Raw genomic sequence first — 27,034 nt, forward strand, 5'->3', positions numbered from 1 at the left:
AGCCATTCCCACGGGGACGCCCATCACTCGGCTTCTTCCGAATCGTACTTGAGGTCTTGGAGAATTTCGCTGATTGCCTCGATGGTTTTAATTAGCCTACAAGAGCGGATGGAAACTATAAATAAAGCCCATATGGAGCGTATTATCCGGGCCGCCTCGCGCTCCCCGCGCTGTTTATGAAACACTCAGCCCAGGGAGGCTGATGGGAGCGCGGCCGCGCGGCATCGCCAAACAATCCGGAGGGCTCCAAACAAGAGCTCTTTTGAAGGCGCCATCTGGGCCCCCTCCGGCCCCGCTGGAGGGAAGGGAGGGTGGGAAGGGGGATCCCAGCCCCAAAAGGAGGGGAGCAGGGGGTGCCCACCGACCTGTGCTTGAGCTCCCGCACCTCCTGCTGATGGGTTTCCACGCCGGGCTCATCCTGCACCCGCTGCCGGGCCAGCTGGAGCTGTGCTGTCTGCAGGGGGACGCACGGGGGCTGAGCCCACCCCGTTCAGGTGGCAGCGGGACCCCTCCCACCCCCCGTGCCCGGCGCTCACCAGCTGCAGCTTTTCCTGCTCGCGCTCCTGGAGGCGGGTGAGGTGCTGGGCCAGGTCGGGGCGGCCGAGTTCACCCCGCAGGCGGCCCTGGAGCTGCAGCACCTCGCGGGAGATGCCGCTGAAGGCCGCCGTCACCTCGTGCACCAACTGCCGGTAGCGAGGGAAATCGTAGTGCGGGGCGCTGCTCAGGTATGCGCGGTGACCTCTGGGGAATGAAGGCAGAAGCAAGGCAGCAAAATAACGTCACCGTGGCCACGCAGTGCCGTTCCCGGTGCTCACACCGGGGTGGTCGTTTGGTTTCCCGTTGCCCTTCTGTGCCCCGCGGCTCGTTCCGTGCGGATGTGTAGAGGAGGGATGGGGGAACCCATCCCCGTGGGGTCCCGTCCCGGTACTCACTCCTCGAACAGCCGGTACGTCTCCACGCGCTCCCCCTGCAGAGCGTAGAAGCGCTGAAGCAGCGCCCGCAGCGCCTCGTCGGTCTGCGTGGACAGAGAGGGCCGTGGGGCACCGGCACAGCGCTGCTGCCCGCACCGCTCCCACCCCGCGTGTTCGGTTCTGCCGGGCCGGAACCGCGCACGGAGCGCCTGACCTCCGCCGTACCGCTACCGGAGCGCCCGGGCACACGTGCACAGCCCGGCTCCGGTACGTCGGGACCCCCCAGCCCCGTGAAACCGGACGGCTGTCGGCACCCCCGCCTCGCTCACCATGGCCGGGGCCGCTCCCGGAGCGGAGCGGAACGCGCAGGCCCGGCGGGGGCGGAGCACGGCGCAACGCGGCACCGCCGCCACCTGCAGGCATCGCCGGGCAGCGCTTCGGTTTCTCCCCCCCACCTCCGCCCCGGGAACCTTCAGTCCCACCCCGAGCACCAGGACAGAACGCAGTTCCGCCGCGCTCCGCGCCGCGGCCTCGTGTTTATGGAAAAGCACCCCGTTTGGGTACAAACGACAGGACAGGGTTTGAACGCAGATGCTTTATTAGGAGAGCACAGTGCGGTGCAGAGCAGCTCTATTTGACCTTCTTCTTGGGGCGCAGGTTGTTGGTGTGGCCACACTTCTTCTTGCGGCAGTTGACAGCGCGGGGATGGAGGCGAGCATAGCACCTGGAAGGGAGCACAGAGCCCATCACCGGGGGGCCTAAAGCCTCTCCTGGGGGGGCGCTGACAAATCGCAGCGCATGGAGAGCATGGCAGGGGTATAAAGGAGGGGGTATAAATGGGCTGATATGGGCACCCCCAAACCAGGGCCGTACTTGCGGCAGATCATCTTATCACAGTTGTACTTCTGGGCCAGCTGCCGCAGGGAGGGCTCAATGATGCCCCCGCGCAGACGCAGCACCAGATGCAGGGTGGACTCTGAAATAGAGATAAACATCACTGGGGGGGCCGAGAAGCAGCAGAACCCTGCTGTGGGCCCACACCGGGCCCAACAACGGCACCTTTCTGGATGTTGTAGTCGGCGAGTGTGCGGCCATCCTCCAGCTGCTTCCCTGCGAAGATCAGGCGCTGCTGGTCGGGGGGAATCCCTGCGGGGGAGAACCGTTAAACGAGAGGTGAGGGGGTGAAGAAGGAGGGAGAGGCAGGAGCAGCCGCGGGGACTCCTGGCTAAGCGCACCTTCCTTGTCCTGGATCTTAGCCTTGACGTTCTCGATGGTGTCATTGGGTTCCACCTCCAAGGTGATGGTTTTGCCCGTCAGCGTCTTCACAAAGATCTGCATTTTGGCACCGGTCCGCCTGGAAGGGATTGGGGGGGGGGGGGAGGGGGGCCAGCAGCCGCGTCACCCTCCAGGCCGAGGCTCCCACCACCGCCGTCCCAACGCCGGATCGCGGCTCCCCGACCTCCCCCACCCGCCCCAGGACCGAATCCCGCTCCTTAACACCCCCCGCTCTGCCCCATTCCCCGTTCCCAACACGCAGCCCGGCCCATCCGCACGCACCGCCTCGCCTCGCCGCCGAGAAAAGAGCGACCGGAACCGGAAGTCGCCCGTCGTGACGTCACTTCCGTTCCACCCTCCCACTTCCGCGCAGCCGCAATGCGCGACCGGGCAGCGCCTCGGTGCGGTGTGGGGGAGCCGATCGGGGCTCGGCGTGGTTCGGTCTGAGTTCGGTTCTCCGTCCCTGCGTCCCGCTGTCTCCGTTCCAAACTGTCCCAGCCGCCGTATCTCCCGCAGGCAGCAGCAAGCCAGGCCCTGGCTGTGCCCCCCTCCCCCCCCAGCATCTCAGGACCGTCCCGGCAGCTGCGGACGCAGCTGCCGGGACGGTCCTGAGGTGCTGGGGAGGGAGGGGGGCACAGCCGAGGTTGGAACAGCGAGGGACGCTGAGCCTTTCCCCTTTTCCTGCCACAACAGACCCTGCTGAAAAGACCCCCGTTCTTTCCTACAGCCCCATTAGGTAGGTGAAGGCTGCTCTCAGCCTCTGCTTGCAGGGAAGCTGTTCCATCCCTCAGACCACCATTGTGGCACTCCTCTGGATGCGCTTCCATGCATCTCCCGTACTGAGGACTCCACATCTGGACGCAGCATTCCAGGTGAGGTCTCACCAGAGCAGAGGAACAGATTCCCTCCCCGACCTGCTGGCCACGCTGCTTTGGATACCCAAGATACCATATCCTGAGCTGTGAGGGCACATTGCTGGCTTGTATCCAGCTCGCCATCCACCTCTGACTCTTCTGGACACGCACACAAGAAAGGACAGGAGGCTTTTCAGATCCTCGTTTTACTCATTTGCCCATGTTAAGTTGCAGGATTTGCGCTACAATAGCAGGTTTGAGGCAGTCGGAGGGACCCTTCACCCCCTTCTTCACTCAGCCATCTCTTCCCAAAAATAAATGGCCAAAGGAACACACAAATATAAATACAAGATAGAGAGTTCGCGGGGGCCCCAGCGATGGGGCAGAGCCACGTGCCTTAGTCCAGGTCGTTGGCAGTGTCTTCGTCTGTCAGACTCTGTCCATTCACAGCCGGTAAATCGTACTGGCCCTGTGATAAATCCTCAAAATCCTGACTCATGGTGGGAGAGATGATGTCAGGGCTCGTGTCACAGGACTCCGTGCTCTGCTCAGAGGTAGCAATGGTGGTTGTGGTGCTCTTTGGAACCAGGTCGAAGTCATCGTCATCTTCTAGAATAGGAGATTCGTGAATGTCTGGAAAGAAAGACGCAGAGATTAACAACTGCCTCAGCTGCACACAACACCACGATGCGCTGCAAGGCCGGCTATGGGGGGGGCTTTGGCGGAAGGATTTGCTCCTTTGTTTGTAGCAGTAATCAACAAAAAATGGATCCCACTTAAACGAGCAGCCATTTGTGGCTTTGCGATTTCCTGCATCCACATTCAATATAAAAAAAAAGCTCCCTGGATTCTTAGCACTGCGTGCTGGCAGTCCCAAAGGCCCCGACTCCCAAAGGCGGCACTGAAGGCACATTCTGAGGAGGAGGAACCTTCATGGGGGAAGAGAACTGATGGAACCACTCACTGCTGAAAGCCTCCGGGTACTGCTTGGCCAGCTTCCCCTTCAGCGCCCTGCGGGAGGAGAGAGCCGGGTTCACAGACGGACCCACACAAATCCCTTCGAGGTCCCCCGAGGCCCCCTGGCCATCCCCTCCCACCTCCACCTACCGGATCCGACGGAAGATGCTGTCGAGGTCCTTCTTCATCTCCACCAACGTCTTGGTGTGGTGCAGGAAGCGCTCGTTCATCTGCTGCATGCGGAGGCTCGACAGGTTGTTGAAGTTGAGCAGCATCTCGTTCGTCTTCTCGAAGCGATCCAGCCTGCGGGGGAGCGGCAGTTCCCACGGTTACACGGGGGCACCGAGGGCTGCCGCTCGCACGGGACCCCGCTTCCCCCGGGACTCACATGTTCTTCTGAGCCTGGATGATGGCGTTCACGTCCTCGGCGTTCACCATGCCCAGCACCCGCCCGCAGAACACCCGCGAGGCCGTGGGCTCCATCGCGCCGCTGCCCGCGGGACCCCCGGCCCCCGCCGTGCCCGGTAACGGAGCCCCCCCCCTCCCCGCCCGCTTCCCGGTAACGGCGCGGGCTCGAGCCCCTCTCGGTAGCCCCGCCCCTCCCGCGGCAGCACCGGGCGCCGCTCCTTTCCCTCTCCCTTCACATGACGGGAGCGGCACCGGCGGCCGCGCCTCGCTTCCGGGTGCGGGGTCACGTCGAGCGCGACCCCGTGGCGTCACCGCGCGCGTGCGTCACGGAGCCGGGCCGGAAGTGGTGGAGATTGGACCGAGGGGGAAACCGGGAGCCGCGGGGCCGCCTCGGTACCGGAGCACAGAGCCGGGGGTCTCCCGGGCGACGGCCCGGCCGCGTGGGGGTTGAGCGCTGCAAGAAACCTCTGCGGGCCTCCGGCACCCACAGCCCTCGGCGGCGGGGCACCGAGAGCTACCGGAGCTACGGGCGGCGGGGACACCGGCCCGGCGGGGGTGCCGGGCCCGCGGAGCAGGTGCGGTGCGGCGGCCCCTTTAAGTCCGCGGCGCGCCGCGCTCGACGCGTCGATGAGGAGCGTCGGCGCCACCCAATGGGGTCGATGGGGCGGGAGGCAGCGGTCCAATGGGAGCGCGGGGGCGGGGCCGGCAGCCTCGAGTTCGCGGGTAGGTGGGAGCGGCGGGGGGCGCGCGGCGGCCGTTGCTATAGGGGGAGTCCCGGCGCGTGACGGGGCGGTGACGTGGGGACCCCCGCCGGGCGCGCGCGCGGGAGAAAAGCACGTGGTGGAGCGGGGCGCGCGGGGCGGCGCTTCCAGGGGCCGGAACCGGTGCCTCGGGCCTCCCCGGTCCGGCCCCGACTGCCCTGCCGGGACAGCCCCGTGCGCTCCGGCAGTGCCGGCGGCCTCATCGCGGTGTCCGTAGCGCCGACTGTTCCTCTGTCCCGCAGGTCGCCGCTCTCCCTGCTCTGCCGCGATGGCTTCCAGCGGGGAGGAGACGAGCGGCGGCTCCCCGAGCCGGGCAGGCGGCGGCGGCACCGAACCGCCCAGCCAGGAACCGGCCGCGGTCGGCGCCTCTCAGCTGGACGGCGCGGAGGATTTCGAGGTTCTGGAGGAGGACGAGGACGACCTGAGCGAGCTGCCGCCGCTGGAGGACGTGGGACGGGCGCGGGGTCCGCTGCGGGAGGGCGCCCAGTCCTCAGAGCGAGGCCCGGGGGAAGCAGCCGAGGAGCCCCAGGAGTGGCTCGACGTCTTGGGTGAGAGCAGGGCAGGAGGGCGGCAGGGCGTTCGCAGGATGCTTTGACCGCCACGGAGGCTGAGGTTGGGTTGGGAGCGGGGTTCTCCCATTCCCTACTGTGTGCTGATCACCTCCGGCTTCTCTTGGCCCAGGGAGCGGCTTGCTTAAGAAGAAGACACTCGTGCCAGGTCAGGGGGTGGAGAGCCGGCCCCGCAAGGGCCAGGATGTGACTGTCCGTCTGAGGGCCATGCTGGAGGATGGCAGTGTGGTGGAGGAGAACCCCAGCCTCACCTTTACCCTGGGAGACTGCGACGTATTGCAGGTGGGGCTTGGAGGAAGCCGCCCTGATGTGTGCAACTTCGCCTTGGGGGGAGACTTAGGGTTGGCCATGTCCTTGTTGGAGGCAGGATTGGCCCCTTTGCTCACCTTCTTCTGCAACGTTGCTCCCTGTAGGCTCTGGACCTCTGCGTACAGCTTATGGAGATGGGAGAAACGGCTTTGATTATGTCAGATGCCAAGTACTGCTATGGTGTACAGGGCAGGTGAGCATGGAGAGTGTGGAACGAAATAGGGTAGGCCTAAACAGGGCTATGACAGCTATCCCCAGTCCCCTCTACTACAGCCTGTACTGCTGGGGAGCCTCTGTGGCTCTGCTGTCACCTCTGGCATTGGTGGTTTGTAGCAGAGCCAGGCCTGAGCATGGCTTTGTGCCACTGCAGGAGCCCTGACATCCCACCCAACGCAGCACTCACACTGGAGGTGGAGCTGCTGGAGGCTCGGGATGCACCAGACCTGGAGCTGCTCAGCGGGAAGGAGAAGATAGGCCTGGCCAACCGCAAGAGGGAACGAGGCAACTTCTACTACCAGCAGGCAGATTATGTGCTGGCCATCAATTCCTACGACATCGCTCTCAAAGTCATCAGCTCCAGCTCAAAAGGTACCTGCTGCTGCTGCTGTGAGCGAGGGCTGCCTGCGCTTCCTTCCTGTTGTAACCCACCTCTGGGGTCTTTGCAGTTGATTTCACCCCAGATGAAGAGGCTGAGCTGCTGGACGTGAAGGTGAAATGTCTCAACAATCTGGCAGCCTCTCAGCTTAAACTGGACCATTATGAGGCAGCCCTGAAGTCCTGTAACCTTGTTCTGGAGCACCAGCCAGAGAACATCAAGGCACTTTTCCGAAAGGGCAAGGTGAGGTGCTGCCATCCCTGCTGTGTGGCAGGGCTGGGGAGGGCTGGGGACCACACCTCAGTCACCTCCCTCAACCCCCACCTCGCCTTCCAGGTCCTGGCCCAGCAGGGCGAGTACAGAGAGGCCATCCCCATCCTAAAGGCGGCTTTGAAGCTGGAGCCTTCAAACAAGGTAGGCTGGGTGTCCTCAGGGCTCTGTCCTTGTGGCCGTGTTCCTACAAGCCTCGGTGCCCCCCGTAGCTGTCACCAGTCTCCTCTGTGCAGGGCCGGGGCAGCCGTGGGGTGTTGTACCAAGTGCCAGCACCCAGTGCTGCAATACCTGAACACGGCTGAGCTCGTGGGTTCCTTATCGCCACGTTGCGAGACTCTCTTTATGCCCTTTGGCCCCTGTGGTAGCAGGGCTCTCTGCCAGCCCATCTCTGCTTCAGCAGCTCTGCCTGCACGGTCTGCTGGCTTGTGCCATTGCTGCGAGAAGCGAGGCAGAGCAAGTTGTTGCCATCTCACCCAGCAGCCTGCAGTGTGATTCATTGGGTGGCCCCAGCAAGCCCAGACCTCAGTCCAGCGCCCAGGCCGGAGCAATCTGTGGGTCAGGAATTTCCTGTCGGTTAATGATCAGCTGCAGGACTGAAGCCTCGGGGAAGTCAAAAGCCTCAGCAGTGCCAGGAAATGGCCCCAGCAAAAGCGGGGCTGGGAGCAGCAGGGGAGGTGCTGCCTGCAGTGGGGGCTTTGCTCCTGCATTGGCTCCTCAGTTTTATCCGCCTCTGTGGGCATTTCACCAAAACATCACAGTTCACCTCGTGTTCCCTGGTGCCTGAAGGTCATGGGCAGCGTGGGGACTGCAGGTGCTCAGTGGCCTTCAGAGCACCCAGGCAGCTTTGCTCTGAGAGCCCTCCTGGGGAAGGGCATATGGGATCTCAAAGTCTTGGGCAGCATGGAGGAGGTAGGGGAGCAGAGCTAGGGCTGCAGGGATGAGGGATGCTCTCCCTGCTTGTCCTTCATGTCATTGCTGCTGGCAGGGCTGCAGCTCATCAGCTCACCGGAGTGAAGCTTTTAATTGAAAAGGAGCAAAAATCAAAATGCCCAGCAGTGACGTTACTGGTGAAACCACAAACAAATTACTGGCCTTTCCAGCTGCTTGCTGGGATTCACAGGGATGTGGTAGTGCTGCTCCAGACAGCAGCGTTAAACACACATTGGTGAGTCACAGCTATGGCTGCTGCTGGTGAAAACAGACTCAAGAAATGCTCAGCTCCACCTGCCCTTGGATGAGGAAACCTGGTTGTCCGGGGCTGCCAGCACCTCCTAGCTGGTGCAGACCTTCACGTCCCTTTCTAACCCCTCAGAAATTCACCCTTATGGAGATGCTGTTTGTCCTACACCAAAACACCAAACCCAGCCCGAGCTGCTGGGGTGTGTTTGCTGCTGGTGCCATGGCTTGGCAGTGCCCTGGCTGCTCGCTGTACTGCTGCTTTGGGGCAGCATCCCCAGCAGAGGGCACAGCATGGCTGTGGCACTGCCGTGCTGCCGCCACCACATCCTGCAGCCACTGCAGGCTGGGGATGTTGGCCCTCCACCGCGGAGCAGGTCCCATGGTGCAGGATGCAGCAGGACGTCCAGGTTTTGCCACAGTCTGGTTTCAGAGCATTCTTGGTGTAAGCCTGCTTGCCCAGCCTTTTTCCTGACGGAAATGCGGGAGAGCTCAGGCTGGTCTGTCCCTGAGGCAGAAATTTTTCCGCCTCGATTAAAGGAGAAAATCCTCTCCTGATGCCTGCCATCAGCTTCAGGCTCCTCTCTGCACTGCCAGCAGCTGTTCCTTCATGTCACTTCCATAGGAAACAGGCTGTCAGCAAGGAGAAGCTTTGGTGGACAAAAATGATGGGGCACGCCTAGAGCTCAGAACTGCATTTTTAGGAGGGCTTGGCAAGGATCGCTCCAGAGGGATGATGAAGGTTCTGAGGACTGGGGGGGCCCAGCCTGCTGTTATCTGCACTCTTGTCCCTGTCCCCTCCCCTCCACCCAGGGTTTGATAACCACTGTGCTGCACTCTGCTCCCCAGACCATCCATGCTGAGCTCTCAAAGCTGGTGAAGAAGCACGCGGACCAGAAGACGGTGGAGACGGAGATGTACAGGAAGATGCTTGGGAATCCCAGAGCCAGCAGTGCCCCGGTGAAGTGCAAAGACAAGCTGACCTGGGTAAGGGCTGGTGCTGGCATACAGAGGGATGGCAGAGTTGGAGACACCCCTGGGGACTACAGGGGGTGCGTCCCATAGGGCCAGCGTGGTGCTGCTCCTGGGCAGGGGGCCGTTGAAGTGAACCAGCCCAGGCTGAGGGCCAGGAAATTGCTGATCGCTGTGGTGCTGCCGCTGCTCTGGCTGGTGATGGCAGCTGGAGGCTCTGGACTTTGCTCCCAGCTGGCCGTGCAGGTGGAAAGCGCTGTCAGCTGGGCAGCACATGCTGTCCCCTCGGACGTGCCGGCCACGCGCCGGGCAGAGCCGACGCAGCACTTGCCTTTTTGGGCTGTGTTATCTCGGATGTGTCGGGAGCCGCGCGCTGCCCCACGGCCCTGTGCCAGCAGGCAGGGCTGCACATCCAGGCTGAGGGGCATCCCGTCACAGTGCTAATTTCTCTCCCCTTCAGTCCATCCCCTGGAAGTGGCTCTTCGGTGCGACAGCCATCGCGCTTGGTGGCGTGGCCCTGTCTGTGGTCATCGCTGCAAGGAACTGAGGACGGCGGTGGGGAGCCCGGCGCTGGGATGTGCCTCACTCCTGCCAGGGGGTCCGTGGGGCTCTGCTCTCTTCCCCGTTCCTTGTGGACTCACACATGCTCTCCTGGCAGGAGGTACCACGTCCCCCCTGTCCTGACCGTCACCCAGCACCCCCAAACCTCGTCCTGTTGGGGACAGAGCCGCAGGCAAAGCAGAGACCCTGCAGCCCTGAATGTGTCAGGGGCAGCCTGACCTCCCGCGAGTGCTGCACGCAGTGACTGTCCCCAGCAGCGTGTCCCAGGGAGGATGCAGCGAGCCCTGGCACTGCTGTGCTCCTGGCTGCGGGGCTGCTGGAGGAAGCTGGCTGGATGTGAGCGCACTCTAAGGGATGTGGGGTGCCTGGGGCACGTGCAATGAGATTCCCCCTGAGCCGGGGGGCTGCCAGGGAGTCCCAGCTCTGCCCTCCTGCTCCCCCCTCAGCGTTTCCGCAGAGCGTGCAGTGCCCGCAGAGAGCCAAAGAACCCCGTGGGGTGAAGGACATGAAGCATCATAGCAGTGTCCTGGCTGATCCTGCAGATCTGGCCCTGCGGGGTGTTCTGCCCTGCAGCTCCCCGCAGCCATGGGCCCACAGCCGCCAGCTCAGCTCTGCTCCCAGGGGCCATACGCACTGCCCCCCCCCCCAACTGACTGTGAACTCCCCAATAAAGGACGATTCGTGCACGGCTGGGCCTTGTTCTTTCCACCGTGAGGTGCAGCACTGCAACAGGGGCTGGGAGCGGCTGGCTGGGGGGCAGTGGGGAATCTGCTCGGATGGGGGGAGTCGCGCACGTGGGAATAAAACAAACTCCGGCCCCAAAGGCTGCCCCTGGGGGGGCTCCCCCTGCCCTTAGTGGGAGGGGGGGGGGCTGCGTACCTCCAGGCCGTGCCCAGGGGCAGGTGCTCTGCGGGAAGAGCGAGCCCGGGCCCCTCGGGGCGTTGTGCCGGCCGGAGGAGGAGGGGGGGTTTCCCCAACCGCCGCCGGGCACCGCCCGCCCGCAGCCCCCGAGTCCCCCTGCGGCCGCCCCAAACCACCCTTCCCGCCATGCCCCGCGGTCGTCATTTTTGCATATCCCCGCCCCTCCCTCTTGTCACCCACTCCGCCGCGGCGTCCCGTGGAGCTCGACCAATGGGAGCGCGCTCTGCCCACCTCCTTCCCCCAGCAACAGGCTCTCCGGATGGGCGGAGCCCGAGGAGCTCCGCCTCCGAACTCTCATGAATAATGCACGAGGGGGGCGTGGCGGCGGCGGAGGCCCCGGCGGCCCAGGCGCGGAGGGGGAGACGGTCCCAAGATGGCGGCGCTGCAGGCGGAGCGCGGGTACGGGCTGTCCTGCGGCCGGCTGGGCCGCGGCACCCGCGTCTCCGTCTTCCACGTGAAGCTGACGGAGAGCGCCCTGCGCGCCTTCGAGAGCTACCAGGCGTGTAAGGTGAGGGGCGGGGGGGCGCGGCACGGCCCCGGCACGAGGCCTTTGGCCGGAGCCCGGCTGTGGAGCGGTGGGCTGGGGGGGGGCTGTGGTTTGGGGGGGGGACTCGGCTCCGTGCGGGGCTGGGTTTGATTTCGGGGCCCGGTCTGATTTCGGGGCCGGTTCCCGGTTTGAAGGCCGTGGGGTGGGGGGTGGGGGTTGGCTGTGTCCTTCTCTTACATCTCAGACTTCGGGGGGGGGGTCCTGGCTTCCCCATGCGGGCGGCGTTGGGATGGGGTAACCCTGTGCTTCCACTGGGGGGGGGGAATCCTGTCCTCCGGAAAGACTCGGGGGGTCAGGAGGCGTCGTGTGCCCGCTGGGGAGCCGGGGGGAGGAGGGGGGGTGCCGGGGCTGAGCTGTCCGTCCCCCCCCACGTAAATGGCCGTGGAGTGACGGGGGGGGGCGGCGTCCGTCCTCCTCCTCCTCCTCCTCAATGACCGCGGAGCCGCTCCCCCTCCCCCCGGCTACGTGACACCGGGCAGCGCAGGTCCCCCTCCCCCCATAGATGTGGGAGCTGTGGGGTGTCATCCCCCCCCACCCCTGTTTCGTGTCTTTCGGGTCCCCCCCCCTCCACCCGTCTCGCGCTGGGGCCGCGCATCGCCATTCCCCGCTGTCTCTGCTGAGCCCCCCCCCCTCCCCCCCATCACGGTCCCAGCTCTGGCCTCCCATCCTCTCGCGTTCTTTTCCCCCTTTTCCCCGCATCTCAGTGCCGCCCTTCACCTTCCCAGCAGCCGGAACCCACCGCGCTGCCGGCTCTGTAGGATAAGCCATATGTTGTCACAACACTATTTTTAATTTCGGGTGTGGGTTACATCACAGCCCCGTGTTGGGCAATCAGCCGTGCGAGGACGGACGTAATTACTGTTCCAAGGTTTATCAGCTCGTCTTTTAATGAGCTCTTATCGGCGTTATGAGAAGGCAGTGGCGATAGAAGGGGCCTTGGATAGGATGAGGGTTTCAATTATTTTTCTCTTTAAAATCAACAATGTATATACGTTAAAAATGAAAGGAATGAGGCCTGTGTATTGGGAAGGTCTTTTCCTTTGGGGGAGGGTGAGTAGGAAGGCTCCGGGCAGCTGCGCTCAGTATTTTGGGAAGCTATTCTGGGTCGCGGCGCCGTGAATAGTGGTGTTTATTTTCCAAATGCTGTTCGGTGGCCATCGGCCACTAATGAACTTTGCTTCCTTCCCCGCCACCCAAAGGAGCAGCAGCCGGAGCTGCCGAGCAGGGAGGGACAGCAGCGCTGTTTGTGCAGTGAATAAGGCGGCAATGAGTGGCCGTGAGCACAGGCACTGCGTCGGCCCGCTGAGTTTCCCCACTGATGGGGCAGCGGTGCTGGCACACACGGGGCGGCTGTTTGCAGCTCCTCTGGGCTGTGATTTAATTTCGGTAAAATGGAAAAAAAAATTGCTGGTGGTGTCGTGCTGTACGGCTGGCGGCCCCACGGCCAGCAATGCTCGATGCTCCTGCAGCTCCGTGTGCAGCCTGGCCCTGCAGCAGGGCGGTGTGCTGCTGTGATGCCCGCGGATGGGGCAGTGGCTTCGTTTGGTTGAGTTGTTCTCGGCCTAAGAATGATGTGTTGGGCTGCATAATCTCAAAGCGATTGCCCTGTCGGGTCTGCTGCTTTGGGTTACAGCGCTTGTGTTCCCTTAATGGAGCTGTGGGGCGATGGAGAGCGGCGTTCATCCCTTTTGGGTGCTGGGATCTGCTGGGTTTCTGTCTGTGGCTGCAGTGCAGGGTGCTGTGCTTGCATGGAAGGAGCAGAGCCCGCATCACCTGCTCACACCTCCCAGCAGTCTCTGCCTGCTGGGCTCTGCAGTTGAAGGATGAGCATTTGTAATGTGTCCCAGGCCAGCCTGTGTGCTGGTGTGATGGAGCCAGCCTTGTCCAGCAGCCTAAAACAACGCTCAGCTCTCCAAGGAATGCGCTCTGCCTTGGCTCGCCTGCCTCAGCCGCGCACTGGATGGTCTGGGCACTGCTGGGCCTCCCCGTGCAGCTTCTGTCCCCTCTGCTCCGCCAGGCCAAGAGCTGGGGTCTGCTGTGCCCCTGCCCTGCTTTCTTCCCGCAGCCTTTGCCCTGGGTCTCCCCCTTCCCGCTCCGTGACAGCTGTGGTGTGACCCCATCAATGCACCTGGGTGCCCCCCAGCACACAGCGCTCGTCCTTTGCTTTTTGCCCCCGACTTCTGTCAGCATCCCAGCAGTTCTGGCTGGGTAGGTTTGAGCTGAGTACCGCGCTCAGACCTGTGTGCCATCACAGCCGTCAACGCTGGGGCCACGCAGAGCTGATGACTATTCCTGGAACTTCCCTGGTGGGAATTTCCCATATTTATCAGAAAATGGCTGTGGCTTTAGGAGCAGCGCTCGCACAGCAGGTTCTGTTCTGATCAAAAGTGACGTGAGTGCGGCTGTGCGCCTCACTCTGTGTCCCCAGCGCCGCAAGCTGAGTCCTGGTGAGCTTTGGCAGGTGCACAGATACTCAGTGGGGGCTGAGCTGAGCTGACCCCAGCTCTGCCCCACGCTCTGAACCCGCTGTTGGATCTGTGGTCTGCTGCTGGGGCTCCCCGCGTCCCCTTCCTTCCCCGCAGGATGGTGTGGCAGAAGCTGTTTCCCAAAGGGCTGAGCAGATCCTTTGCAGCCTCCGGTGCTGAAATAACTCCTCCAGAGCTGGGTTTCAGGGTCAGGCTGCTGCGCTTAAAGCCCAAACTACGAAATGAAGGGTCTGTAGAGCAGAGCATGGCGGGTGTCAGAAAGAGAGCACTGCTCTCTTGTGAATCAGAGCTCACTGAGTTATCTCTGGGCTTTCTGCATCATCCCTCTTCTCCCATAACCTGTTTTTTCCTGTCCTATTAACTCACTGATGCTGTCGTCCGTCAGAATTGAAGCTGTTACGACATCGGGAACATGAGATGGTGACATGAGCGAGTGAATCAGCCCGGAGGAGGCTGGGGAAGGAAGCTGTGCCGCAGCTCAGCCATCAGCAGAAATGGGCCGGGACGTGCCGAGCTCAACGCTGACCCACAGCTCCCAGCTGAGGGATGGGATGGGGAGAGGCTTCGCATCGTCCCGAGGAATGTTTTGGCCCCCGGTGGTTTCCTTTCAATTATTTAGGGCAGCTTTTTCCTCTCGACCATGCAGCTCTTGGCTCTGCTCAAATTATAGATTCATCTCTATAGTTTTCAAATTGCACGGGAAAGAACCGTCTGTAATTTACATCCAAAGTGACGTACAGTTGCTATGGGATTCGGTGGCAAATTAGAAACCAATTATGCTTTTTTTTTTTTTTGTACCAGTGGCAGCAGGCTGCAGCAGTAGTTCTAATTGGTGACGTGCCAAAGGAAGATAGAAACTTTGGGGCAGAATCCCTGGGCCTGAGTGCTTTCTTTCCCCCTTTTTTTTTTCTTTTGGTCACGTTCTGTTTTTTATCTGCACCTTAAAAAGATGGCATTCATCAGAGAGACTCCATTTGGGCTTATGGTAACTTTCTGCTTTCTAATAATTCTGGGGGGAGCAAACTAGATGTCGAACCCCTTTGGTTTCTATGAAGCTGTTTTATTAAGGCATGGCACAGGAGCATTTTGGCACTCGGATCAATGGATCCCTCAGCTGGGCCAGGTGGTCGCGTGCTTTGTCCAGCAGGACTCGACCTGCGCTGCCTTTCAGCTTGCTTTCTCACTGGTTTCGTACTGAGCTGAACCAGCAGTGGGAACGCAGGCTGCATTTCTATGGCAGCCTCACGTCTTCGCAGGGCCCGGTGCTGAGATGCGCGCTCAGGACTCGGGGCTGCGGGGCCGTGGGGCAGCACGGAGCGCCCTGTCCTGTTCTGTGGGTTGTGTCAGAGCTGCTTGGCGCGGCGCAGGGCTGTTGAAATCGCTCGCTTTGCGCTGTGCTGCCTGCCGGGGGGGGGGGCAGGATGGGGGTTTGCTTGGAAAAGCATTGAGGTCTCAGTGCTGAATGCACCCATAGGCTCCCAAGCGCACCCATGGGTTCCCAAGCTTGCCCGCCCCCCGCTCCATGGCAGCTCAGTGCTGTCTGTAACTTCAGAGCGTGAACTTGCAAAGCGTCTCCAAATCCCCGGTGTTTGTGCGTGTTGAAAAATGGGAAGAGACAGTTTGCATGCGTCACTCCCGTGCTCGTTTGTGCCAGCTAATCCACGGGAGGAGAATAGGTTTTGGCTGACGGAGTGGTTTTGCTGCTCGTGCACAATGGAGCGCGCTGGGACGGCGGCGGGGCTGGAGGTGGGGTGGGCGCACGGCTGCTGTGTGGCACAACAGCCAGGGGGAGACGGGATCCCGCCGAGCAGTGGGGGTCAATGCTGGTGGTGGAGGAGCCTTGATCTGAAGGGAACTTCTTTTCTGATGAAAGGAAACGCCTGATAACGTTGGCTACGCTGATATTCCACACGCAGGCATCGCCAGCGCTGCGCTCCTGTGCCTGACCTAGATGCATGATCCAGGGAAGGAGCTTGGATTTGCTGATAAGAAGAGTTTTCTGTAGTGGCTCAGGCATTGCTTAGAAACCTCCCGTGTACACAAGGCAACTTGTGCCCTCCATGGTAACCCAGGGCTGCCTTCTGACTTCATTTTCTGAAGCCCCTCCGCAGTGTGCGTTGCGCCCGCCTCCCTGCCCTGCTCCAGCCAGAAGGCAGTCTGGAAAAGCACAGCTCCGTGCACTCGGTCCCTCCTTTCTTTACATTGGACCAGTGCCTCTTGAATTTAAAGAAACCGGCAGTTGTTTAACTCAAAAAGAGGTCACTGAGTGCAGGGGTGCTGCGAGGCGGCGCCGGTGACCCTGCTTGCTTTGCCTTGTGCCCGGAGAAACTCTTCTCCTGAAGCCTCCCTGGAAACCAGGACCCCTTTGGTCCCTCGGTGCCACCAGCACCAGGTGAAGCACATTAGCCAGGTGTGTTCCTTCCTAGCCTGGCAGGATGGAAGGAATGGTCTGCGTCCCTGTGCCCAAAGGATCCATATTTTTCTAAAACCAAAGTGGAAGACTCTAATTGAATCTTTCTTTATATTCTTGCTCACCGAGGGCCCGTTCTGCGATGGGCTGCGATCAATACGTGATGTGCCAGTTGTGGTTATTTGAATCATGTTTCCACATTTCAGTGTCTAGACTGGCTGTTTGTGTGTGCTGTGCTCTACCTCTCCAGCTCCGGCGCTGATTTCAGTTGTTTTTGGCTCCTGGTTTCTATGAGAAAGTGAAGCAGGCCGTGTTGCTGTCTTCCACGGTCCCTACGAAGAGGAGAACGCAGGATCTGGTAGAGCATACTTTGCTTTATAAGCTCTGTGCCACTGCTCTGCTCTCTCCTTGAGAATCCCCATGGATGTGCCAGGCTGTGCCACGCAGTGACTGCAGGGCAGAGCCTGCAGGTGCACCTCTGTGGTTCCTCTGCAGGAAGAATGTGCAGTGGGCAACGAAACCTGCAATAAATGCTCACTGTAGGAATTAAAAACCTGATAATCCACATAGATAAGGGCGTTTTGGGGGGTCGAAGCAGCCTTTAATGGACTGCAGTGACTGTGCTTTGCAGCGAGTGGCTCTCCTGCGCGTGCAGGTGTTTGGCTTGTGGTCCCGAGCCCGAGAGCTCAGCATGGGGCTGAGCTGGGCTGTGCGTGTTCGCTTCGGAGAGCGGAGCTCCTGGTGTACAGTGGCGTGAGTTATGGATAGATGGGTGAAAGAAAGCGTGTTTGCAGCTTGTAATTAACTGCTGCGGCTCGCTGCCGTGAAATGTCAAAGGCTTAAGTGCCTCTGAGCCAGGAGCGGCACGCGGAGCACGGGGCTGTGCGTCCCTGCGCCCTCACCAAGCCGGCCCTGCAGCCCCGGCCCTGCCGTGCTGTGGCACCCGGGGGTTGGGATGGGGTGGAGGGGGGAAGCCTGGGTCCCAGCCTGGGAGCACAGACCTGAGCGCCGAGGCACGCAGTGCAGCACGGCCCAGCGCGGAGCCGGGGGCGATGGGAGCTGTGCTGGGCGCAGCCTTGGGGCTCTGCTCCGCTCGGCCCTGCTGGCAGCACCAGGGTTGTGCTCTGAGCTTTGAGGTGCACCGGGCTGGGGGAATGCTGGCAGGGCTTCCAACCACAACTGCCGCCTCTGCTCTGCCCGCCTGCAGAATCAAGGATTTCTGCTCCCATAAACGGTTTCTCAAGCAGTGCCTAGGAGCTCTGCCGGCCGGTTTCTTTTGTGGAGCGCAGCGTGTTGCACGGGGCTCCCTGGGTGATTGCTGCAGCTCCTCGTCCACAGCCCAAAAGGAAGCAGGGAGGAGGATGCAGCCGTGCACTGAGCGCTCAGCCCGGAGCACAGCGGTGGCTCTGCAGCACACGGCTCTGCTCTGGCAGTGCTTTCATCTCGAGAAATGTAGCAACGGGAAGGGGGAAGTAATAAAAGGGAAAGCAAGGCACGCTTGCCCTTTATAAAAGTAAATGGGATATCTTAAATCTGTTTCAAATACGCACTTCAGTTGACGTGGAATGTAATGGTGATTAAAACCAATCGCAAACATTTTTTTTTTCCGGAGCGTGATTTGGAAATGGTTATGAATGTAACAAAGGCTTTGTTCCCGATCCACGGGGAAGGCACACGAAGTGCTGCTCCCTGCGTTGCCATGCAGAACGCTTTCTCTGCTGCCCTGCGCTGTGACAGCGTGTGCCCGCGTTGCCATCTGTGCCATCTCCCTGCAGGTGAGGGGTGTCGTGGCTTCAGCCTCTGGTTGGTTGGCAGCAGCACTGCTGTGTTTTCGCTGCTCTTATCTGAATATTTTTTTTTTTCCGTGCTTGTTTTTGGAATTGGTCGTAACTTGAGCCTTCACAGCCCTCCTAGAGGGGAACGAAGAAACGTTGGATTTCTTACTTTATTCTCCTGTTTTTTAGGGATTGATTTTGCCAGTTCAGAAGAGTATGCTCTTTCTTTCACTGTTTGTCACTTTATTTTTGGAGCAGGTTTGTTCCCAACCACCCTGGCAATGCAAACAGAAGCGCAGCTGAAACAGAGCAGGTTCTGTGCCTCCGTAGCACAGGGAGCACCTCCAGCCTGCGGCCCCGGCTGCCCCTGCACCCGTATGCCAGGAGGGCCTGGGGATGAGGGGCTGCACCACCGTGGGTTTGTTAATGCTTGCAGCTGGAGACCTTGGGGGTAGAATCCCTCTGGTGGAAAAACTGTCCTTTGTGAGTGCTTTATTGCTTGTTCTGCCACGGGTCAGAGGATGGTTGGGATTGGTAGGGTCCTTAATGATTGTAGAACCATGGAGTGGTTGGGTTGGAAGGGTCCTCGACCATCACAAAACCATACAATCACAGTGTGGTTGGGTTGGGAGGGACCTTACAGACCCCCAGCCCTACCCCTGCCATGGGGTGGGCGGCCTCCCCTGTTGAGGCTGCCCAGGGCCCATCCATGGCTGGCTGCAGCTCTGTGAGGGATGTCTGAAGAAGAATTTGGGCTCAGCAGTGGTGACGCTTCGCTCCGAGAGTCAATGGGGTGCAGCTGGGCACGAGGAGCAGGCCGGTCCGGGCTTGTTTTCCCTTGTTTTCCTGCACTCAGCAGTGCTGGGTGAGATCTGTCCCAAACCAATGAGTCAATCTGAGCCCTCAACTGCCTTTCTATATTTTCTCTCGCAAGAAAATCAGCAAAGCCACGTGGCAGATAAGGATCACCCTGGTGCTTCAGAAACTCGCCTAAGCCGTCACTGTGCGCATCTCCAAGTGAATCAGCCCGGTGTCTCAATACATCCTAAAATAAATGACACTTTCGTAAGCAGAGCGCTGGGTTGGAAGCGCTGTGTTTTCTGTGGCAGATTGCGGTGGAGGGCAGCTCCTTACAGGGCGGCCTCGGGGCAGCGTTGTTCATTAACCAGCAGCCATCACTGTTTGCCCCATGCGATAAGCCCAGTGCAGAGCGCTGCCGTCACAGCTGCCCTTCGGAGAGAGCTGCTCCTCTTTATGGCTCCTTGCTGCCAGGTGGGGTTCTGCACTGCAGGGCTGCCTCTCGCAATCACAGAAGCCGACTCTTCCTTCTGTTCCTCGGTGCAGAGGTCACACAGCGGTGCGATGCTCGCAGTGCAGCTCACAGGGCAGCGCATCCCTCCATCTCCAGGCAGCTCTCAGCCTCTCTTTCAGTGGCGTAATGGGGTTTTGGTTTCTCGTTATGCAAAGCAGCGCAGGTGTCTGCCAGCAGATCCCCTGCTCTCAGAAGCGGAGTGCCAGCAGCCCTCCTGCCGTACCCACGCGCTCTCAGAAGCGGAGGCTGACCCAGCACACACAGCTGCGTCCCTGCCGTGGGATGGAGCTCCACGGTGGGCATCCGTTGGCTCTCATAGAGCCACAGAGTTGAGGGAATATTGGAAGTATCTTAAAATACTTGTTTTTAGCAGTGCTCTCGCTGGCTGTGCCCATGCAATGTATTTCTGAGGCTGCGATGCTCAGCAGAAGCCGTTGTGTAGCTCAGGGCTGCCCCTCTTCCTTCCTCTCAGGCAGGCTTGGAGCTGGCCGACCATCTTGGAATACTTTGGCGTTCTGGAATAAATGGCATTTAAACAAATTCTTACTTTTCAGTATAGCTTAAAGGTTGGGCTTTTTAAACTCTGCCTTCGCTGATGTCTCGAAGCTTTCCAGAAGGGTGAGTGAAATTGTTGGCCCATCCTTAACGTGCTGCTCATTCTTCCTCTGTGCCTTTCCCGCTGTTCTGAAGGCTGTGTGCAGTGCAGGGCCGAGCTGTGCTCTGTGACACAGGCCTGGGGAGGTGGCAGTGCTTTCCTTTGGATGTCCAGAAGCTTTTTGCCTCCTTCTGAGATCTGCCCATGTCTGCAGACCGAGCAAGCAGCCAGCCGGCCTCCTGCAGGAGGCACAGAAATCATCTTTCATGGCATCTCCTGCAAGGGGACGGCTCCTGCCGTGTAAGGAGCAGGAAATCAAATGCCCTGCAATGACTCTTGGCTCACACAGCTGTTAAGTAAAATCTTCAGGGAAAGCAGAGCTGCTGTTCACCTTTTGCAGAGTTGGGAATTGAGGATGATTCAGTTTCCTGCTGCCAGCTGTTTTGGTTGGGTTTTCTTTCAGCCCTTTCCCAATTGAACGAGATCATCTGATGGCTCCAGTAAGACTCTGCAGCAGAGGCAGGCAGGGCTGGCATTGCAGCTGGGGGCTGTGCAGGGCCGGAGCTGCGTGCGGTGCTCGGTGGCTGCTGGACGCAGTGCTGTAGTGGTTCCTCTGCACGATGCTGTTCCTTGTTGAAAGCAGCACTTCAGAACACAGATGTGCAGGGTTTGCTTTCCTGTGCCCACGCTCAGAAACACTGATATTTACCTTTCTGTTTTCCTGTCTGGGCTGTTGGAAGCGGAGCTGCGCCGCTGGAGCCCACCGAAGTTCCGCGTTGGTATTGCTGTTGGAATCCTTTTCTCCCAGCTGAACAGTGACCTCAGGGTTCTTAGAAAGGGGCGTTTTTAGGGCTGTGTTCCTTTGACATTAAAATGCCTTTTCCCAGAGCTCCATTTCAACAGCTCCTGAGTGACAATGGGACCCATTTCTAGTTCTGCACTCAGTCTTTCGCCACGAATTTGCCAACGCAGCGCTATCTTTGTGCGGGCGCTTTGGGAAGTGCTGTTTCGACTTGCTGAGTGCTTTCCCAACTTTATCTGCTACTTCTGCTCTGGGGCACAGCGACGAGAGCCTTCCTGGAAGAGCAGCAGTGCCCCATGGCTGCAGCACTGCGCTGCAGTGAAGGGAACTTCTCTCTTTTGGAGAGACACGTCGGTTGTATCGGAGAGCTGGGTTACCACGTGGGAGCAGCTTGCTGTGCTCGGGTAGCTCTTCTGCAGCAGCTGTACGTTCAGTTGAGGATAGCTGTTTGATTACCACCCTGCTGCCATCAGCTGTGCTCTGTGTGGAAAACTGCATGGGGATGCAAATGCTCTTTTCCCCTCTGATCTGTGCGCCTCTGGAGAGGTGGGAGTTGGCCGTCCGCCTCCTGGCAGCACAGCGACGCTGGGTGCCCCATCTCGTTAGCAGTGAAATTGGTGGGAGGTTGTAATGATTGCAGTGCTGATAATGATCCTCGGCGCTTTTGATGGTTGCCTCTCGTCAGCCCTAACGAGCAGCTCTCCCCGAGCGCCTGGGAGAGCAGTGAGGAGACAGCAGGGGAGGAGCAGTGCTGCTGGGATGTGTGTCCCACCAGGGCAGCTCTATCTGGAGCCCAGGGGTGAGTCAGGAGCTCAGCGTCCCATCGTGGCCCATTGCTCACAGCGTGTATTCCCTTTTGGTGCAGATAGGTGCTGCTTTCCTGCTCGAACCCGATGAAGAACCTTTTTGAGGTTCTCTGCATGGCCCAGCTCATTTGTCTGGAAACACAAAGCTTGCATTTTTTCTGGGGACGGCCCATTGCATCCCAATTGTCCATTTAGGAGTTACTGGAGGGCGCTTTTCTGTGCCTCCCTGCCTTTGTTCCGTGCAGCTGCTTGCTGAGCTGGAGCACTCGCTGGGGGAGGCCTTTGGTTGCTGCAGCCATGCAGCGTGCAGACCATGCCTGGGTGTTTGCATGGAAACTGCTCACAGCACTGCAGAAATGGGGGGTTCTGCTGCCGGCAAGCAGAGCGAGCTGCAGGCAAAAATCAGGCAAAAATGCTTCTAATTACTTCTCAAAGGAATTGGGCCTCTTTAATTTCTTTCTGAAAGAAAACTGCCTAAATGGCACAGACACGTAGCTCTTCTTCTGGATGGCAGAGCACTGCAGTGCAGCCGTGTGCTGCGCCCCACGGAGCTGTGCGTGCAGGGAGCTGGGATTCCCTTCTGGTGTTCGCCACGGGGTCTGGCAGCCACGCAGTGCTGTGGGGCAGTGCTGTGGGGCATTGCCTCGGGGAGCAACGCTCAGCTGTTGGGCTTTGGGTCCCAAGCTGCTCTGGATGGGTCCCACGCTGCTTTGTGAGCCCGGTGAGCTCTGGGCTGAGGAAGCAGAGCCGTCCCAGTGTGCGTGAGAGCCGCCCATGGCCAGCTCTGCTCTGTGCCTGCGGGCTGACATCTCAGTGACAGCAGTTTAATTGCGTTCTGCTGTGCTGATACAGGCTGTTGTGCATGTAGGGCTGAGTTCCTGCTTTACATCACGGGCACGAAACGATTCCATTTGGCTACAGATGTGTGATGTAATCACAGCCCTCTCTCATCAGACCCTGGTGCAGAGCTGGTTTTGGTGCCGCACGGCATGGAAGCACTGAGATCCCTCTGTGCTCTCCACTCCTCCCAGGCTTTGTGCAGTGGCTCTGCACACAACATGCTGTCTGTCTTATAGGAGCATTCGTGGCTTCTGAACCTTTTGAACCCAAAAAGTTCAAACCACTGAGGAAGTGACGCCGGCGTTGCGCAGCATCGCTCAACCACAGGCGAGGAAGGCAGCGGCGCTCTGCAGCCCGGCCATGGGGACGTGGAGGCGTCCGGCCTGGAGCTTTGGCTGACATCAAAGATCTTCATCACCTTGTTACCAATTGCACCGCATTGTGCTGCTGTCTGGAGGTGCTTTGTGGTCTGCACCTGTTTGTGACTTTAGGAGAAACGTGGTTTGTAATGCGTGTGTCTCCAGGTGGGGACGCGCATCCAAGGGAGCTGGAGCCCTGAGCGCCCAGGCACGGGGTTCCTTCATTTCTGTGGGATGGAGTCCCATTGCCACCGGATTCCCGAGGCGTTCCTTGCATTTGAGCAGCAAATCCAGTCTGTAAAAAGGTCTGGGAGGCTTTGTAGTTTAGGTTTACAAAGAGCAGCCCGGCGGTGGGAGTTTGTTACTCTCACATCTCAGCAGACTCCTTGCAGCTGGGATTGAACCGCAGGGAGACAGCGTGGTTCTGTGAGTGATAGATGTGATGTAAAGAGGGAATATTCAGGAGGCTTTTCTCTGGTAGGAGGTAAATGCAAGCCTTGAGGAAGTGGAATGTCCTGGGAGAAGCTCTTTGTCTCTGTGGTGTGTTCAGAGGGGTTTATTTCCACCGGGGTCGGTATTTCTGGCTGCTCCTAATGCTCCCCTGGTCTCGGTGTGCACCAGGAGCTGCCTCTGCTTGCTTTGGTTTTGGTGGCACTTCTCAGAGCATTCAAAACAACAAAAACAAACGTGTAGAACAGAAAGGAGTGAGTGCTCTGCACACCTCAGCACGGCTTGGTTTGCTCAGCACCCCTCGGGTGGGCGCTGTGCCCCTGCTTCCCTCTGCGCCCAGCTGGGCTCCGTGGCTGCTCTGTTTATTGGTCTTCCTGGTACTAACTTGAAATGTTTGCATGAAGCTTCGTGTTCTGAAAACCGTTCCCTTGTTCCAAAATAAACAGAGGTGAGCTCTCGTTTGCTCTGTTTGCTCCCTGACATCGGAGGAAATGGACAAACGCACTGGTACTAAGTATAGGCCAACACTTCCCGTGCATTGCTGCCTCCAGTACAAATTCCAGTAAGTGCAGAACAGAACTTCTCGAAACAGAGTATTCTTTAATCGTCTGTGTTTCCCTGAAGAAATGGGAGGTGCCCAGCTGCCTGCTTGGCCCCAGGACTGCAGTGCCACGTGCATCCCGTGCCTGGAGCCGTGCCTCTCTGCACATGTCAGCTTGTGCCAGCTTGAGAGCAGTGTGCTGGGCCTTTGGGGCCAGGTGCTCCTTTTTGGGTTTAAAACCTCATGCCTTCAGGAGCAGCACTGCATGCTGGGCTGTGTTTGCAGCCTCACTGCAGTGCCGTGCCCCAGCGATGCAGCAGGAGCACAGCAGTGCATTGTGCAGTGCAGAGTGCGGCCAAGGGCTCCGTGAGCTCCATTGCGGGCTGTGAGCAGGCAGGAGGCTGTGCAGCACATTGCAGGACTGACTGCAGTGCAGCAGGTTCTGTGCTTCCTGCTGCTGTCTGCATTGGTACCACCAAGCTGTGCTGGGCTGGGGCAGCATCAGTGCAGCCACGTGCAGCAGTTGGGTGTCCTGAGTGCTGCTCCTGAGTGGAGCAGTGGGGAGGCAGCTGCAGGAAGGAGGGCACAGGGGTGCATGTTTCCCTTATGGGAAGGTGGGAGGAAGATGGAGGTTTTTTTCTTAGACTCATTCTAGGAAGTGGCAAGCAGTGCTCCGGGAGTTACAGCAGTAAAGCAGAGCTGAAGTTTGCTCCTTAACTTGCAGGAACGCTCATTTATTTTCTTTTTCTTTAACTGAGCCCATACAAAGATTAGGGAATGTGTAAATTCTGTAACTAGAGCTGATCATGGAACAGTGTGTGGTTGCTCTCAGTGCCACGTTCTTTTACGTCCGCGCTCCGTGTTTCTATTCCACTTAAGTAATCCTCCAGAATTAATTGCAGGCCTTCCCCGATCTGTAATTAGCTCTACAAGATCATTTTTCAGGCTTTTTGGCACCCAGATTTCCTATGGTGCATTGATTCGTGCACAGTCTGTGCTGCAGGAGGACCGAGGAGCTGCGCCTGCCTGAGCTTGGAGCAGCAGAGGGGCTGCAGCTGGGAGGAGCAGGCAGGCTGCTGGGCAGAGCAGCAGAGCCTCCGTTTGCCTCCCCATCCAATTGCCAGCATTCTGCTGGAAGAAGTTCACTTTGTGCACTCTCTGAGCTGCCATAAATTTTCCCCTCAAATACTCCCTGTTTAACTCAAAACTTGCATAAGCACTGAGGACAGGCAGCGCTCTGCTCTGCACGGAGGGAGCTGTGTCTCAGCATCCCTTTCTCTGGAGGTCAGTGGCTGAGAGCAGTGCTTGGAGCTGATGGCATCGTGCTCTCATCCTTTCTCTGCTCCTGCTGCTCCTGCATTTTCTCTCTGTATTTCTGAGCCTTGTTCTTTAAAAAAAAAAGAAAAACATAGGTGGAAAATCCAGCTGACTTGTTCGACAGCGGCTGTCTGAGCCCTGTGCTTCTCTAATTCTTCTTTTATTTGTTTTTGTAGGATACTGTGACTTCAAAACCGGTAATCCAGTTTCAAGGAAGCCAAGGGGTAAGTCAGCCCAGGGGCCGCCTGGGGAAGCGCGCACCGGTTTTGCTTTTGCAGTGATGTGAGCAATCTTTGTCTGTCTGTCCCACTCTGTCTGTCCAACTCCGTCCTGCTCCTGCACACACTCTGAGTTCTTTAGGTGGAGGCTGTGCAGCTCAGAGCTGCTCCAGGACAGAGCCAATGCTGCTTACTGTGCGGGAGCTCTATAAGCTTGCAGCAGGGCCGGGGCTGGACGGACTCCCAGGTGCCTTCCAACCTGGGCCATCCTGTGGTTTGAAAAAGTGATTTATCTACTTTTTAGATACAGAAAAGCATGTGTTAACTTCAGGTGCTCAACGTAAGGAGAGGGAATGTAAGGTTTGTTTTCAGAACGTGAAGGCAGCTGTGAATCAGAGGTGCTTTTATGGTGGCCCAGTGGAAGTTTCAGATGTGCTTGAGCTACGCAGACACTGAAGTCAGGCGGTCCCTCCTTGCTCGTGTGTCAGCCAGGTGGGGCTCCAGCAGAACACGGTGTGGGAGAGCTGCAGGTGAGTGACCAACCTGTGTGCCATTGGGGGAGCAGGCAGCTCAGGTCTGTGTCTGCCTCTTCCTGCACAGCTGCCTGAGCTCTGCCCATCCTCCTCTTTCCTTCATCTTCCTCGAAGGCAGCATTGTGGTGAAATCAGTGAGAGCAGCTGGCACAGCCCCACTGCTGGGATGGGAAGCGTGCCGTGAAGCTGGGCAGTGCTGGGAATGGGGCGTCCAGAGGGGGGGGTGAGTGAAAACAGCACCAAAAAAATGGGGATGGAGTCCCTAAGCCCCCTGCTCACAGAGCAGCACCCTGCTACTGCCCCAGCTCCTCGTCAGCAGGTGAATTAATTGTCACAGCGAGGCCAAAAGTAGAGCTCAGCTCTGCGCTTCACTTGGGGCTGTCAGAAAGGCCCTTTGTCCCCACGTTATGATTTTTATAGTGCTGATGGGGAGCTGGCAGCTGTGTCACCATCTGGCTCTTAGCAGAGTGCCTGCCTGCATCAGGACTGTGCCCTGCTTATGGGGCTGGCAGTGGGGCTCGAGGTGCTTCCCACCTATGGACTAGGAAGATAACAGCATTGATAGAATACGATCTCAAGTTCTCAAATGCAGCTGATTGCATTAAAACGTTTCCATTTGTGGAAGACCCAACCGTACCTTGTGCAGGCTGGGGAGGGCTCTGCCCCTCCAGGTGTGTGCCCAGGAGGGGAGTCCTCAGCATGGCACAGACACAGGCTGCGGGAGCGCACCCAGAAGAGGGCTGCAAAAAGGATCCAGGGAGGGCAGGCAGCTCGGTGAGGAGGGCTGAAGGTGTTTCTGTTTTGGTAAAAGCCCATAGAGAATGAGGGATGAGGTTGGTCAGATCTGCAGGTGCTTACGTGGGGGGAAGCAGAGGAGGGGGCACAGAAAGCCTCCGGTGACGCAGGTGCTCCTGCAGGCTGCTGGGCACGGCTCAGCCCGACGTGAGCGGAAAATGTGACGTTTCCCTTCTTTCTTGGGATGAACTCGTGTTGGTATAAATAGAGGAAGGTGAAATTGCCATTCAGAATGAGCTGTACACAGATGAATATTACTTGAAAGAAGAAACGCGAGTCACATCTGTGCCGAGCTATTTTTAAGCGCCCATGGTTACTGCTGTACGACTGCACCAAAATTAGGGCTCCCTGCACGCCGTCACCGTGCTGCTGTGGTGGCTCGAGAAACCCTTTGCTCCAGCTAAAAATAATTCCTCGATAACGGCCGCTTTGCATACGCTGCACATCTCTGTGCCCAGGCAGCTCTCGCAGATCTGCAGAAGCACCAGCAGGGCAGCAGCAGCCGTTCCTGCAGCAGTGCCACAGTTTGCACGCGTCCTTCAGGCTTTGCTTTGCAAACATGCAGCCCCATTTGCTCCTCTTGGCCGTGGGCTCAGCATGCAGAGCACCCGGAGCTGTGTGTGCTCCCAGCTGCCTGCTGGGGGTAGAAGGGTTTGTTGCCCCCGCTGTAGTCAGGGCTTGGTGCTGTGGGGCAGGTAGGGGCTGG

The 27,034-nt window shown here is 59.0% G+C and overlaps 5 protein-coding genes across 5 annotated transcripts in view; 2 read left to right on the forward strand and 3 right to left on the reverse strand.

The window, feature by feature from the left end:
* Positions 1-23: 23 nt before the first annotated feature.
* On the reverse strand, positions 24-1,243 carry REX1BD (required for excision 1-B domain containing; the record flags this gene model as incomplete). Its single annotated transcript, XM_079546603.1, is given in 6 exon segments — positions 24-96; positions 366-454; positions 537-741; positions 933-1,015; positions 1,137-1,192; positions 1,195-1,243. Coding segments are annotated over 6 exon segments (555 nt in total).
* Positions 1,244-1,491: 248 nt separating this feature from the next.
* On the reverse strand, positions 1,492-2,476 carry UBA52 (ubiquitin A-52 residue ribosomal protein fusion product 1). The gene is made up of 5 exons (XM_079546647.1): positions 2,469-2,476; positions 2,147-2,265; positions 1,971-2,057; positions 1,785-1,887; positions 1,492-1,635 (listed from the first exon to the last, which is right to left on the reverse strand). Exons 2-5 carry the CDS (start codon positions 2,247-2,249, stop codon positions 1,542-1,544), a joined length of 387 nt encoding a protein of 128 aa, XP_079402773.1. The 5' UTR covers positions 2,250-2,265; positions 2,469-2,476; the 3' UTR covers positions 1,492-1,541.
* Positions 2,477-3,437: 961 nt separating this feature from the next.
* On the reverse strand, positions 3,438-4,272 carry KXD1 (KxDL motif containing 1; the record flags this gene model as incomplete). Its single annotated transcript, XM_079546794.1, has 3 exons — positions 3,438-3,673; positions 4,005-4,051; positions 4,148-4,272. The coding sequence occupies 3 exons, from the start codon at positions 4,270-4,272 to the stop codon at positions 3,438-3,440; spliced, it is 408 nt and encodes a 135-aa protein (XP_079402920.1).
* A 131-nt stretch (positions 4,273-4,403) lies between these two features.
* Positions 4,404-9,607, forward strand: FKBP8 (FKBP prolyl isomerase 8; the record flags this gene model as incomplete). The annotated part of the gene is made up of 9 exons (XM_079546903.1): positions 4,404-4,521; positions 5,409-5,714; positions 5,848-6,017; positions 6,149-6,237; positions 6,415-6,632; positions 6,710-6,882; positions 6,976-7,053; positions 8,938-9,075; positions 9,521-9,607. 9 exons carry the CDS (start codon positions 4,404-4,406, stop codon positions 9,605-9,607), a joined length of 1,377 nt encoding a protein of 458 aa, XP_079403029.1.
* Positions 9,608-10,915: 1,308 nt separating this feature from the next.
* Positions 10,916-27,034, forward strand: part of ELL (elongation factor for RNA polymerase II) — a gene marked incomplete at both ends in the record, with an annotated part of 31,744 nt that continues 15,625 nt past the window's right edge. Inside the window, 2 exons of the mRNA XM_079546670.1 lie at positions 10,916-11,050; positions 24,959-25,006. Coding sequence (XP_079402796.1) covers positions 10,916-11,050; positions 24,959-25,006 — 183 coding nt within the window. The remainder of the gene's footprint in view (positions 11,051-24,958; positions 25,007-27,034) is intronic.

The sequence above is a fragment of the Tetrao urogallus genome (genome assembly GCF_951394365.1).
Source record: "Tetrao urogallus genome assembly, chromosome: 25".
NCBI lineage: Eukaryota > Metazoa > Chordata > Aves > Galliformes > Phasianidae > Tetrao > Tetrao urogallus.

Bases quoted from the DNA above. Each gene is read 5' to 3' on its own strand.
- UBA52 (XM_079546647.1), bottom strand. From the start codon at position 2,249: ATGCAGATCTTTGTGAAGACGCTGACGGGCAAAACCATCACCTTGGAG. The intron at 2,058-2,146 runs GTGCGCTTAGCC...TCTCCCCCGCAG, and splicing joins TAAGATCCAGGACAAGGAAG to GGATTCCCCCCGACCAGCAG. The intron at 1,636-1,784 runs GTACGGCCCTGG...GCTCCCTTCCAG, and splicing joins GATAAGATGATCTGCCGCAA to GTGCTATGCTCGCCTCCATC.